This window comes from Hemitrygon akajei, chromosome 2, assembly GCF_048418815.1.
Source record: "Hemitrygon akajei chromosome 2, sHemAka1.3, whole genome shotgun sequence".
NCBI lineage: Eukaryota > Metazoa > Chordata > Chondrichthyes > Myliobatiformes > Dasyatidae > Hemitrygon > Hemitrygon akajei.
In genome coordinates this window covers 141,136,773-141,151,997 of record NC_133125.1, presented here as the reverse complement: position 1 = coordinate 141,151,997, position 15,225 = coordinate 141,136,773, and the positions used below count along the sequence as shown (strand labels likewise).

At 40.0% G+C, this 15,225-nt stretch overlaps 2 protein-coding genes across 4 annotated transcripts in view; one reads left to right on the top strand and one right to left on the bottom strand.

The window, feature by feature from the left end:
• The window catches only part of ubac2 (UBA domain containing 2), a 200,333-nt gene that overhangs the window by 165,010 nt on the left and 20,098 nt on the right, over positions 1–15,225 (bottom strand). The window lies entirely within an intron of this gene.
• Positions 6,529–14,710, top strand: gpr18 (G protein-coupled receptor 18). 2 transcript variants are annotated; one of them, XM_073064258.1, is made up of 3 exons: positions 6,529–6,636; positions 8,634–8,733; positions 12,906–14,710. In XM_073064258.1, the coding sequence occupies exon 3, from the start codon at positions 12,910–12,912 to the stop codon at positions 13,915–13,917; it is 1,008 nt and encodes a 335-aa protein (XP_072920359.1). In that variant the 5' UTR covers positions 6,529–6,636; positions 8,634–8,733; positions 12,906–12,909; the 3' UTR covers positions 13,918–14,710. The 2 variants fall into 2 exon arrangements, with proteins under 2 accessions (XP_072920359.1, XP_072920367.1); XM_073064266.1 differs by having other exon boundaries at positions 6,543–6,636; positions 8,639–8,733.

The following is a 15,225-nucleotide window of genomic DNA, read 5'->3' as shown; positions in this document are numbered from 1 at the left end:
GAATAAAAAAAACAATGATCGGAATGTTGTCTCCTCCAGTGCATACCAGAAATACTCCAAGTTAAAAGACAACACAATTATCTTAGCGTACATAACACGTGTTGTTTCAACATCAGGTAACAGAACAGACGACTGCTGAGCACAAGGTCGAAATAACTTTCACAGAGAAGCACTGCTACGAATTGGGACAAGTTTTAACATATCCTGCTGGGGCTATATGCTACAGGGTACATGAAGGGTCGTTCTTGGATTGAGATTGGACAAGCATAAACAAGGATATGCATTCTGTAAATGGGGATAGCATCACAACAATATCACAAATATGGATCAGCAACAAATACCAGCTTCTATAAATACAAAAGTGTATTCAAATAATTACATTGTCATAGCAATATACTATTATACAATATACAGGACTTCATAAAACACATTTACAGTTTCAAATTAAAATACAGTTATCATTATCCCCAACACACTCGAGCCCCTGGGGGGAGGGCAAGTTATGCCAATGACTCCCATAAGCCCAGAGTGAAAAATAATAACATAAATTTAAATCTTATTGATCCACCACACAGTAGGAATTTACTGTCATTGTAATTACAACAATTCCTACGCTGAATTCCTAAACTGAATGAATAATCCATCCTTCCTTTCTTGAGGGTCACAATCAATGAAATGAATATAAACACTGACACTTTCAAATCTGTTTTTCACAAATACAGTGGCATGCAAAAGTTTGGGCACCCCTGGTCAAAATTTCTGTTACTGTGAATAGCTAAGCGAGTAAAAGATGACCTGATTTCCAAAAGGCATAAAGTTAAAGAGGACACATTTCTTTAATATTTTAAGCAAGATTACTTTTTTATTTCCATCTTTTACAGTTTCAAAATAACAAAAAAGCAAAAGGGCCCAAAGCAAAAGTTTGGGCACCTGCATGGTCAGTACTGAGTAACACCCCCTTTGGCAAGTATCACAGCTTGTAAACACGTTCTGTAGCCAGCTAAGAGTCTTTCAATTCTTCTCTGGGGGAATTTTCGCCCATTCTTTTTTGGAAAAGGCTTCTAGTTCTGTAAGATTCTTGGGCCATCTTGCATGCACTGCTCTTTTGAGGTCTATCCACAGATTTTTGACGATGTTTAGGTCAGGGGACCGTGAGGGCCATGGCAAAACCTTCAGTTTGTGCTTCTTGTGGTAGTCCATTGTGGATTTTGAGGTATGTTTAGGATCATTATCCTGTTGTAGAAGCCATCCTCTTTTCATCTTCAGCTTTTTTACAGACGGTGTGACGTTTGCTTCCAGAATTTGCTAGTATTTAATTGAATTCATTCTTCCCTCTACCAGTGAAATGTTCCCCATGCCACTGGCTGCAACACAAGCCCAAAGCATGATCGATCCACCCTCATGCTTAAGAGTTGGAGAGGTGTTCTTTTCATGAAATTCTGCACCTTTTTTTCTCCAAACATACCTTTGCTCATTACAGACAAAAAGTTCTATTTTAATTTCATCAGTCCACAGGACTTGTTTCCAAAATGCATTAGGCTTGTTTAGATGTTCCTTTGCAAACTTCTGACACTGAATTTTGTGGTGAGGACGCAGGAAAAGTTTTCTTCTGATGACTCTTCCATGAAGGTCATATTTGTATAGGTGTTGCTGCACAGTAGAACAGTGCACCACCACTCCAGAGTCTGTTAAATCTTCCTGAAGGTCTTTTGCAGTCAAACGGTAGTTTTGATTTGCCTTTCTAGCAATCCTACGAGCAGTTCTCTTGGTAAGTTTTCTTGGTCTTCCAGAACTCAACTTGACCTCCACCGTTCCTGGTAACTGCCATTTCTTAATTACATTACAAACTGCGGAAATGGTTACCTGAAAACGCTTTGCTATCTTCTTATAGCCTTCTCCTGCTTTGTGGGCATCATTTATTTTAATTTTCAGAGTGCTAGGCAACTGCTTAGAGGAGCCCATGGTTGCTGATTGTTGGGACAAGGTTTGAGGAGTCAAGATATTTATAAAGCTTTGAAATTTGCTTCACCGGGCTTTTCCTAATGATGACTGTGAACAAGCCATAGCCCTAACAAGCTAATTAAGGTCTGTGACCTTGGTAAAAGTTACCTGAGAGCTCAAATCTCTTGGGGTGCCCAAACTTTTGCATAGTGCTCCTTTCATTTTTTCCCCACTCTAAAATTGTACAAAACAAAAATGATACACTAATCTTGCTTAAAATGTTGAAAAGAATGTTTCATCTTTAACTTTAAGACTTTTGGAGATTAATTCATTTTCTACTCACTTAACTATTCACAGTAACAGAAATTTTGACCAGGGGTGCCCAAACTTTTGCTTGCCACTGTATGATAACAGACATTACAAATAACTCCACCACAGATGGTCCCAAGCACACCTGCAAAAGGAAGAGGGTTGGGCATAGAACCAGAAGCCCCATCCTGTTAAAAAAAAACAGAGCTACAAAAGCTTTAACAGAAGCTCCAAATACCTCCTCTCTGGGAGGAGAAGGAACTTTGCCTATAAGACATATGGTGTGTGGTGTAAGCTGAAGCCACAGAACTCAACCACCTTCGATCAACCAGAGATGCTGTTGGTGACCCATGCCCCAGTAGAGACTATAAGACATAGGAGCAGAATTAGGCCATCTAGCCCATCGAGTCTGCTCCACCATTCAATCATAGCTGATCCTTTTTTTCTCCTCTTGAACCCCAGCTCCTGGCCTTCTCCTCGTAATCTTTGATGCCATGTCCAATCAATAACCTATCAATCTCCACTTTAAATACACCTAACAACCTGACATCCACAGCTACATGTAGCAACAAATTCACCACCCTTTGGCTAAAGAAATTTCTCTGCATCTCTGTTTTGAAAAGGTGCCCCTCTATCCTGATGCTGTGCCCTCTTGTTCTGGAGTCTCCCACCATGGGAAACATCCTTTCCACGTCTACTCTGTCTAGGCCTTTCAACACTTAAAAGGTTTCAATGAGATCCCCCTTCATCCTTCTGAATTCCAGTGAGTACAGACCCAGAGCCATCAAATGTTCCTTGTATGATAACCCTTTCATTCCTGGAATCATCCTTATGAACCTCCTCTGGACCCACTCCAATGCCAGCACATCATTTCTAAAATGAGGGGCCCAAAACTGTTCACAATACTCAAGGTAAGGCCTCACCAGTGCCTTACAATGCCTCAGCATCTCATCCTTGCCCTCGTACTCTAGACTTCTTGAAATAAATGCTAACATGGCATTTGCCTTCCTCACCACTGACTCAACCTACAAGTTAACCTTCAGAGGGTTCTGTACAAGGACTCTCAGTTCCCTCTGCATCTCAGATTCCTGGATTTTCTCCCCATTTAGAAAACAGTCTGCACATTTATTTCTACTACCAAAGTGCATGACCATGCATTTTCCAACATTGTATTTCATTTGCCACTTTTTTGCCCATTCTCCTAATCTCTTTAAGTCCTTTTGCATCCTCAACACTACCTGCCCCTCCACCAATCTTCGTATTATCTGCAAACTTGGCAACAAAGCCATCTAATCCATAATCTAAATGATTATATACACTAGTGGTCACCAAGCATTTTAAGCCCAAGATCCCCTACCTCGGCCTTAGTGAAAGGCAAGATCGACTCCAGATCAATTAGTTACACGCATGCGCATGGGGGCAGAAAAGACCGGAAGTAAAACCCCACAACCAGGAAGTAGAAATAACATATAAACGCCAAGGGTACCCGCCCTTTTTTGCACCGCGGACTGGTTTAATATTGACAATATTCTTGTGGACCGGCCGACCAGGGTGGGGGGGGGGGGTGGTGATGGTGTTAAACACGACGGGAATACAGCGATCCTCGAAGCAGGTTCCTTATGACCCGTTTATTCCGCAATTTAGTTTTCGCGGCTCTCGGCACTCAGCTTCTGTCCCGCTTGCTCACGTTTTTTCCGCTCACAGAACTCAAAGGGTTTGTCTTTAAGTGCAGGGTGCTTGGACTCAGGGTACCGAAGCAGTTTTGAGTGCTTCATTGCCTCAGTAGACAGCCTCCGGGCCCGAACTGCAGCCTCCCGCCCGCCCGCCACCAGACGCCTTGGCCAGGTGCGGCTGGTCGTGGGTGGGGTGACAGAACAAGGTCAGGGCTGGAGGTCCCCATGCCAGGGCTGCGGCAGTCGCAGTCCAGCAACCGACCGAGCGAGGTGTGCGACAGGGTGCGCACCCGCCCCCCCCCCCCCCCCCCGTAGGATCTATCAGCCGACAAAAGTTTGTTTAAGTAGATCGCAGCGTGGTAGCTGCTCTGCTACTTAAGAATCCCTGAGTCTGAATTAGGTTGTCTGCGAATATTTTAGCACCGGGTTCCTCTTCTCTGTTCTAAATGGAAATCTTTCCATTCTGAGACTGTGCCCTTTGGTCCTGCATTCCTTTATTCCCACTATAGGAAACATCCTCTCTTTATTCATTCTCTCCATGCCTTTCAGTATTCGATAGGTTTCAATGAGATTCCCCCTCATTCTTCTAAATGAGTACAGGCCTATAGCCATCAATTGTTCTTTAACCCTTTCATTCCTGGAATCATTCTCATGAACCTCCTCTGGACTCTCTCTAATGCCAGCACATCATTTCTAAGATGAGGGGCCCAAAACTGTTCACAATACTCAAGGTGAGGCCTCACCCGTGCTTTATAAAGCCTCAGCATCACATCCTTGCTCTTGTATTCTAGACCTCTTGAAATAAATACTAACATGGCATTTGCCTTCCTCACCACCAACTCAACCTACAAGTTAACCTTCAGAGGGTTCTGTACAAGGACTCCCAGTTCCCTCTGCATCTCAGATTCCTGGATTTTCTCCCCATTTAGAAAACAGTCTGCACATTTATTTCTACTACCAAAGTGCATGACCATGCATTTTCCAACATTGTATTTCATTTGCCACTTTTTTGCCCATTCTCCTAATCTGTTTAAGTCCTTCTGCATCCTACCTGTTTCCTCAACACTACCTGCCCCTCCACCAATCTTCGTATTATCTGCAAACTTGGCAACAAAGCCATCTATTCCGTCATCTAAATAATTGATATACAGCATGAAAAGAAGTGGCCCCAACACCGACCCCTGCGGACCACTAGTCACTGGCAGCCAGCCAGACGAGGATTCATTTATACCCACTCGCTACGTCCTACCTATCAGCCAATGCTCTAACCATGTTAGTAACTTTCCTATAATACCATGGGCTCTTAACTTGGTAAGCAGCCTCATGTGAGGTAAAAGGGGTATAGGGTGAAGAAGAAAAAGACGACAAATACAAATGCCCAAGAAATGGAAACCAAATTTACTGCATTTGGAAATGCCTTTTGATTACTTCCAGACATCTGAAAGCACACCCACAAACGACTATGTCAATGGCCGGATCATCTGGTTTCTATAATGTTTGGTGAAGAATAAATATTGGCTAAGGCATGAGAAAAAACTATCTTTGCTCTTTTGTGAAAAGGTACAATAGGATATTTTACATAAACACCAAGTACACTGCAGATGCTGTGGTCAAAGCAACATGTACAACATGCTGGAGGAACTCAGCAGGTCGGGCAGCATCCGTGGAAACGAGCAGTCAACGTTTCGGTCCTGACGAAGGGTCTCGGCCTGAAACGTTGACTGCTCATTTCCACAGATGCTGCCCGACCTGCTGAGTTCCTCCAGCGTGTTGTACAGGATATTTTACATACCTTTGAATAGCAGTCAGCTCTTCCCATAGTGCATCACTCCTCAGAATCATTCTGGGTGTGTCAGCCTTTATCTTTGTATTCAGGTCTTGAGATTATGAGTGACACTTAGCATAATTTAGAATCCCAATACTGTGAAGTTTCAGAAAGATTACTCTGCCTGTGAATATGAATCCTACAGCTAATACCTAATTTCAGTCATCAAAATTAAACAAAGCTGTATTAAATAGTTTGTCCAGAGCAAAACCAAGGCTAGAGTGGTATACTAAATTGAATTAACCTTTTGTAATTTGCGGCAGAGAAAATACAAGTACTTTACAGTTAACATCTATTTGTGTCTGGAAATTTAAATGTGATAAGTTCCTATAATGCACATTTCCTGTTGACAATGTGTGGTTTTAAACCACTTATAAACAATTGTGTGACAGTGTGCCTGTAATTAACACTTTACCACTTTAAATAGTTGATCTTAACTTTCCATCACTTAGCACAGTGGGAAATTTCAATAACTGTATTTTCCTAATTTCTCAATCACAAGGTAGATGAATACCTGAGAGTCACTGTTTCATTGATTGACTCAGGGTTGGCTATTATCACCCAAAGTATCTGGAGCCAAGCTTATCTCTCAATCTGGCACTTAGATACCATAGGCATATGATACAAAAATTAGAAATGATTTAAGTGAAAGGCTTTCAAAAGTATGAAAATGAGGAAGGCAGGGTCGCTGCAATCAATCTCGAAAGTCGGTGCACGGTTCTCAGCAGTACCAGTATAAACCATCACTTCCGCCCCTACAGATATGCAAACAGCAGACTACTTTTTCAGAACTCTGTTCAAACAGACATGAGCTAAAGAGGAACACATATTTCCTTTACATTTAATTGCTCGTTCAATCTGACCTTTACATTCCGCTGGCTACTTAAGGTAAGAACATACTGAAAATACTGTGTTTTTGTGCTTAATCCTTTGCTTAAGTTTAATCTAAAGATCTTGGAAAACAGAAAATGATATGTAGAAAAGTCAGGATTTAATTTCTATTTCAACAAATGCATTCACAACGGATCTTTAGAGTTGTGAATTTTTCAAGATTCTTATAACGAGGACCTCAGCCTTGAGTTACAATGTTATCATTGGTCTGACTTCAATCTAACTTACAAGTTTAGAATACTTTAACTCTCATTCTCATCTCTGAGTTTAAAAATTTTGGTTTCAAGTTCAACTCCAAACACGACAAAAAACAAAATGCTGGAGGAACTCAGGGAGGGATTCCAGATATAGCCTTGACCCAAAGCATTGACTCCCCATTTTCCTCCACAGATGCTGCTTGACTTGTTGAGTTCCTCCAGCATTTCAATTTTTGTTCTAGATTCCAGCATCTGAAATCTCATGTCTCCAAACACAGCAATCAAGATAAATAGTCCAACACAGCACAGAGGGAGAGCTGTACAGCTGAAAATGCCATCTCTGAGATAAAATGATTTAAAAAAATTCATCTGCCCTTACATGGGCACCAAAGATTCCAAGGCATCATTCTGAAGTGAGAGATGGTGAGGGGAGACCGAGTGCTATTTTGAGGAGCTAACTGTGTTCAAATTAGCTGCCAGGTTTCCTCCATTACAACAGATAAAATTGTTTAAAAAATCATTGAAATTTAGCCCTGAAAGAAATAATAGAGTTGCAAATATTTATTCTTTCTTTCTAGATAAATTAATTTGTAAAATATTACCTCACAATAACAAATATATAATCTGGTCTCTGTTCTCAACTTTCATCTTAATGATTACTTTAGTGACTTCAAATACAAGGCATAAGAATTTGATTATGACTGTACGACAATGACAAATAACATATTACTCAGATTAAATGTAATACTTTCTGTGAAATGTTTGCAGAATTACAACACACAATAACAGTACAAAAATACTAAAAGGCGTATGTGTTGCAACTCTTCATTTCTATATAGTGGTCGTGTAATCACTTGAGTCAAACATGATGATCTCCGAAGGGATTATTCACTTAATTGAGAATGCCTGGGCATGACTTTGTTTAACATGGGAGGCTGATGCCTGGGCAGTCACCACACAGCCTTTGACTTCCATCTAGCCCAGCTAACAACATTATTATAGAAGAAAACTACAAAACAGTGACTTTGTAAGCAAAGTTACAAAGAATGGAAATATCTACCTTAAGTCAATCTTGTTTACTTGTGATTGCAATGACCGCTTCTATCCTGTTGTTGTAAGACCATTAAATGGTCCTCTAGTATGTTTAGATGGACTCGTAACCTCACAATCTACCTCGCTATGGCCTTGCACCGCACTGTCTCTGTCACTATAACACTGTATTCTGCATTCTGTTTTTATTTATACTTTGTACTAGCTCCATGTGCAACCAGAAATATATAGCTTTCAAATTCCTGCCCTCTCCATCTTATAACCCATTCCCCTTTTACGGACATCATCTGTATGGCCTGAATGCAAGACATGTCTTTCATTGTACCTTGGTAACAAACCAATTAACCAAATTTAATTATTTGATAATTCATTTAATCATGAAATTTTGTTTACATAAAGCCACATCCTCCTATCCAGTTAACCACAGGCAAATTTATGATTACATCTATACACTTTTGCCTTCTTCTATTTACTTATGTCAATCTAGAGTCAAAAGTTAACTCCTGGTAAAAAGGTCAAGCTTACAATAGCAAACTTGATAGTGAACCACACAGGGATTATTTCTACAGTGTTGATTTCCTATTGGAGAACTTTACAAACAATTCACTTGCCATTAAATTTTGCTGATACATAATTTGAAGGCTAAAATGAAAACAAACTTATGCTTCTTTCGCATTTAAATGGGACAGTCAACATCTCATGCAGAACTTTAAAGTCAAGCTGAATTATCTATGTCCCTGTTCACAGCACAGATCTTGCCTGTCCAGAGAACCACATGCAGTGAAACCGCAAGCCCCAACCGTGAATGGAGAAGGTGAAATAATTACCCTATCGATTCCACTTTCCTGTAAGTGACTGGCTTTTTTTTGTACATAATTTGATCTCAGTACCAATCTCTCATTTTGTTGGAGAAATCCTATATTCAGTGGAAAATTGGCTGACTTTTTGCTGGAGACTTTTCTACAGTATGGTCATGAACTTTGTTGTTGCAGGCAACAAATGGAGTGTTTAGAAACACCCTGTTTGTTTCAAGATGAAGACTATCCCAACTTTTAACACTCCAGTTGAATGCACAGTGTCAGTGGATCTTCCACATTAAAACTGAAGTAATAAAATCTGCAATAGTGCTCTTGATTCTGAAAATCTTCTGCAGGCAAACCCCATTCAGAGTTCCACATTAAAACTGAGGTTAATTGAAAACTGTGATACTGCTCTCATCTCTGAAATTGCTCTGCATTCTAACACTAATTCAGAGTCTTAAGGACAATAATCTAGCTACGCAATCCAGAAGACTGTACTGCCCAAAACGATCTTGCAAATAAGTTGTTAAATCAAACCATTTGTTCTCTCAGGTGGACATTAATTGGCCCACAGTATCATTCAAAGACATACGAAGTACACCCTTCTATCCAGTAACCAGTATTTCTTCCTCAACCTACATTAAAAATTTTTAATCTGTACTTGGGTTTTGTGCAAACAGAAATATATGTAGCTTTAAAGTTCCTGCCCTCTCCATCTCACAACTCACTCCCCTTTTAAGGACGTCATGAAACCAACTCTTTGGTCATTCATCCTGAAATTCTATGGCTTAGTATCCAGTTTTTTTGTTAACACTTCTGTAAAGCTCACAAGGACACTTCAATACAATATTTCCAAAATCAGAATCAGGTTTATCACCACCAGCATGTGTCGTGAAATTTGTGCAACACATAATATAGAAGTAAATAAATAAATAAAAATAATAAGTAAATCAATTACAGTGTACCTATCATGAATAGATTAAAAATTCATGCAAAAACAGAAATATATATTAAAATAGTGAGGTAGTGCTCACGGGATCAATGTCCATTTAGGAATCGGATGGCAGAGCAGAAGCAGCTGTTCCTGAATCGCTGAGTGTGTGCCTTCAGGCTTCTGTACCACCTACCTGATGGTAACAGTGAGAAAAGGGCATGCCCTGGGTGCTGGGGATCCATAATAATAGACACTGCCTTTCCGAAACACCTCAGTGAATAAAGTTCTATCAATTTATAATCTCTAGTTTAATTAGAATAGTCACCCTAAATAGCAACTTTCATTTGTGCACCTCAAATATACAAAAGAAAATTTGAAGAGCTTTTCTTGAGTCACATAAAGAAACACTGGAACAGCTAACCATAAACACGAGGAAATCTTCAGATGCTGGAAATTCAAACAACAACACACACAAAATGCTGGTGGAACACAGCAGGCCAGGCAGCATCTATAGGAGAAGCACTGTCGACATTTCGGGCCGGGACCCTTTGTCAGCTGACCATAAGCTGGTGAGAGGTAGATTTTAATAAGTGCCTTAAAGGAGGAGAGGTGGAGGGTTTGGGTAAGGGGATTTCAGAGCCTAGAACCAGAACAGCTGAGCATCAAGAATGCTCCAGAAATCAAAATAATAAATGGTTAGATTTCCAGACATTGAAAGGGAGGGTCAAGGATGAAAATTAAGATGTTCCTTAACCAGAAACCAGAGGAGGACAACAAGGATGGGGCTAGCACGGGGACAGCAGAGTTTTGGATGAATTGAAGTTTATGGATGGAGGAACAAGGTAAGGTGAAGAGAAATGATTTGGAATATGAAGTCTATAAGTCAACATCATGGTTAAGAACTTAAGTAGTAGATGAGTTGAGGCAAGAGTGAAGTAAAAGAGATGGGAATAACCAGTTTTGGAGATTGCACAGATAGGGTCTCAAGTTCAATGTGAGGTAAATTTAAGATTCAGGTTCCATTTCATCTAGTTTGGTTTCAGAGAGGGATAGTGTCAGCTACTCGATATAGAATTTGTTTTTGGGGTTCAAAGATGATGGTTTTGGTCAACTCAGCAATTACTCAGAAGTAGTTTCTGCTCATCCAGTACTGGATGTCAGAATGTCATATAATTTCAGAACAGTGGAGGACCCAAGAGAAGTGGTAATGTAAAGTTGCCAGGAAGTCTTATTCCTTGGAAGCGAGTGACTTGACAGAAGATTAAAGAACCATTAGGGAATTTTGTACATCAGATATGGAAAAATTGTTCCCACATGACTGGAAGTTCAAAATAAGGATTAATACAATATTGCCACTAATGGATCCATCAGGGAATTAAATCGATACTTTTTCAAAGAGTGATAAGAATGTGGGACTCACTTGTGCAGAGAGCAGCTGTGATGAACGATACAGTGATGATTTAGGGAAACGTTACTAGTAAACCAGGGATAAAGGAATACAATGATATGTTAATAAAAATCCTTTTGATGAATATAAAGCAAAGATTAATTGAATTAAATAACATGTTTCTATGCTGGAAATACAAAATTCCGTTCGCAATCCTTCATATAATGAAGCAATTCTTGCTCACAAGCAGGAAGGGATTTGGACAACACAAGGTCCAGGCTACAGTCATTTCCAACAAGTGGAGGCTTAACCTCCTCCTTGTGGTCAATGTAAAGCCTGGCTTCCCAACCCGAGCACAAAAGGATGCAACTTCATTTGTTAGATTCAGGTTAGATCAGATAATCATTCTGATAAACCATCCAGGCTCAAGTTCGGTAGTGCCAACCCAGTCCAGTTCAGTCCTTCCCCAAAACAGGACACTTTATTCAGGGTCACTGCATGTTTTCATTGTTCTTAATCAATTCTTCGCTTTTCATCCTCAAATAGATCAATAATATGTTCAAAATAGTTATACCTACAGCAATAGTTAAAGTTGGATATCAAAATAATTTTATGTACTTGGGTTGTGTTGGCATTAGATTAGCAATTTTCAGTTAACTTTGGGACAGAACAATTCCATAGCAAAAGAAACTGCTAATTCATGACATTATCATTGTTAATTTCACAATCAATATACTAAGACCCAATAAAACCCGAAATTTAAATTCAGTCACCACGTAAATACCATGACAAGAAGGACAGGTCTGAGGCACACCTTGTGACATCCAAGCCCTTTACACCATCTACAAACCACAATTATTTATCTGGATAATTGCAGATACAACACTAAAGCAACTCAAAAGACTTAAAACAACCCTGTCCATTATTTGAAATATTCACAACCCTCCCTCAGCAAAAGACCACACTGCAGTACATGCCATCAACTAAAAGCTTTACAACAACTCATTGGGGCTTATTCACTGGCACCCCACAAGCCTGCAATCTTCAAGACCTGGGAGGACAAGGGCACAAAGCACATAGGGACACAACCACCAGCACGTCACATACCATACCACCTTAGAATATATTGTTGTACCTTTACTGTCACTGGTTATTGGATATTGAAAGGACTAGATAGAATGGACAGAAACATAGAAAATCTACAGCACAATACGGGCCCTTCGGCCCATAATGCTGTACTGAACATGTGGTTACTTCAGGAAATTACCTATAGCCCTCTATTTTTCTAAGCTTCATGTACCTATCCAGGAGTCTCTTTAAATACTCTATTGTATCTGCCTCCACATCAGTCACCGGATGAGGAGAAGATGTTTCCTATCGTGGAAGACTTTAGGAATAGAGGGCACAGCATCAGGGTACAAGGATGTCTCCTCAGAACAGAAATGGGGTGGAGTTTCTTTCGCCAGAGGGTGGTGAATCTGTAGAATTTATTAGCACACAAGATGTGAAGGCCAAGTCATTGGGCATATTCAAAGCTGTGGTTGATAGGTTCTTGATTAGTAAGGATGCCAACGGTTACGGGGAAAAGGCAAGAGAATGAGGTTGAGAGGGGTAATAAATCAGTCATGATGTAACTGTGGAGCAGACTCAATGGGCAGAACAGCCTAAATCTGCTCCTACATTTTATGGTATAAAATCTTGAAAAACCCAAAAGCAAACAAAAGTTCTCTGGGAGCATCATCATCACAGTTATCAGAGGTTCTAGCCGGCAGATCATCTCAGGGGTAATTATAGATGTATAATTGTTCCTTAACCAATGCTAGTCAATTAATTTTTAAAAATGCTTAAAAAGTATATTTTTGAGAAGCTAATTTTTTGTTCAAATACTTCTGTTGCAGGTCTATGAAGATCTCAAACAGCATTTTAAAAATGCAATCACAAAATAGCAGTCTGTTTGCACACCAGCCTCTTGAGTTCAGAATAGGTGCAATTACCTTCTATGCAATTATTTTCACAATCGGGCTTTTCGTAAATGCAACTGCAATCTGGGTCTTCAGCTGCACCACTAAGAAAGGCACATCTGTTAACATATACATGACGAATGTGGCTCTACTGGACCTCATTTTCATATTACTGTTGCCTTTCCACTTAATTTACTACAGTAAGGACTACTGGCCTTTTGGCGATATCTTCTGCCGTATCAGTGCTGCCCTCATCATATTTTACCCCAGCATTGCCCTGTGGCTTTTGGCTTTCATCAGTGTTGACCGCTACATGGCAGTAGTGCAACCGAAACACAGCAAGGAACTTCGTAACATTGGCAAAGCTGCTATAAGCTGTGTTGGGATCTGGGTAATGACAATTATCTCTGTTCTTCCATTCATGTTTTCCAAGAATGATCCTGACAGGATTTCTAATTTTACAACCTGCTTGAAAATGCTTGACATTATTCACTTGAAGGAAGCCAACAGTCTGAACATCATTCGAGTGATTTTGTTCTTCCTTCTTCCCCTCTTTATTATGATCGGGTGCTACTGCATTATCATCAAGAGTCTCATAAAAGGAAAGACCTCCAAACTGAAGCCAAAAACAAAGGAAAAATCAATTAAAATAATCGTAACACTGATTGTTCAGGTGCTTGTTTGTTTTGTTCCGTATCACATCTGCTTCATTTTCTTACTATTAAATCATAACCATAGTGATTTCAATGCCTGGGCTGCCTTTACAACATTCCTGATGAACCTCAGCACTTGTCTGGACATGATTCTGTACTACATAGTTTCAAAGCACTTTCAGGCCAGAGTCATCAGCGTCATCTACTATCGGAACTATCTGAGGAGTGTACGAAGGAAGAGCTTCAAAACTGGAAGCTTCCATTCTCTGAGCAACGTCAACATTAGCAATATGTAAATTATGTAATATGGACAAGATAAATGTCTGGTCTTGTGTTTCAGTATTTCCAAGTACTTTATAAACAAGTACATTTTTATTTTTGTGTAAATGCAGTAATTGAAATGCCACAGCAGATAATCAGCCAGTTTAAGCATTCATAATGTTGTTAATGAACCAAAAAACTTTGGTCAGAAAACTAGGTGAATATAGTTCTACAAATCTATGAGAATGTTCTCAGATATTCTCAATAAATGCTTATCCTTGAATATTTAACAATGAAATCACTCTGCTTTGTAATTTAACAACTTTGCCATCCTATTACTAGATCATCAATTCAAAAGATGCATAAGCTATACACTGTTCTGTATAGTTCATATCTTGAATAATGGGATATATATCTTGCCGGAGTGAGGCATTGAGTGGAATCTGGACACAAATGACAGCATGTGATGTTAATTGCCATTGTTGCTCCCTGTAGATCCAACCTAATAAATTATCTTTGGCAAGGCACAGGGAAAACATCTGAACTTGAAGATGATACAAATATGAACAAGATCAAACTCTATTGAGAGTGGGTCCAGTTATTTTTTTCTTGTTCACATCAGGGTCTTGAAGCCTTGGAATAAAAACTGGAAGCATTTGAGAACTACTTGAAAGCGTTGATGAGTCGAGGTTGTTCAAACATGAGGGGACTCAGTCCTAAGAATGCCATTGAATGTCAAGGACAGGTGGTCAAATTCTCTCTTGATGAAGACAGGCATTCCCTGGGATTTCTGTGGTCTAAATGTTACTTTACACTTATCAGTCCACATCTGAATGTTATGTAGATCTTGCTATATGTGTGGAGCAGATTAAGACCTACAAGTATCTGGGAGTACAGTTAGACGAAAAGCTAGACTGGACTGCCAACACAGATGCCTTGTGCAGGAAGGCACAGAGTCGACTGTACTTCCTTAGAAGGTTGGCGTCATTCAATGTCTGTAGTGAGATGCTGAAGATGTTCTATAGGTCAGTTGTGGAGAGCACCCTCTTCTTTGTGGTGGCGTGTTGGGGAGGAAGCATTAAGAAGAGGGACGCCTCACGTCTTAATAAGCTGGTAAGGAAGGCGGGCTCTGTCGTGGGCAAAGTACTGGAGAGTTTAACATCGGTAGCTGAGCGAAGGGCGCTGAGTAGGCTACGGTCAATTATGGAAAACTCTGAACATCCTCTACATAGCACCATCCAGAGACAGAGAAGCAGTTTCAGCGACAGGTTACTATCAATGCAATGCTCCTCAGACAGGATGAAGAGGTCAATACTCCCCAATGACATTAGGCTTTACAATTC

Excerpts from the sequence above, each read along its gene's own strand:
- gpr18 (XM_073064258.1), top strand. The coding sequence starts at position 12,910 with ATGAAGATCTCAAACAGCATTTTAAAAATGCAATCACAAAATAGCAGT.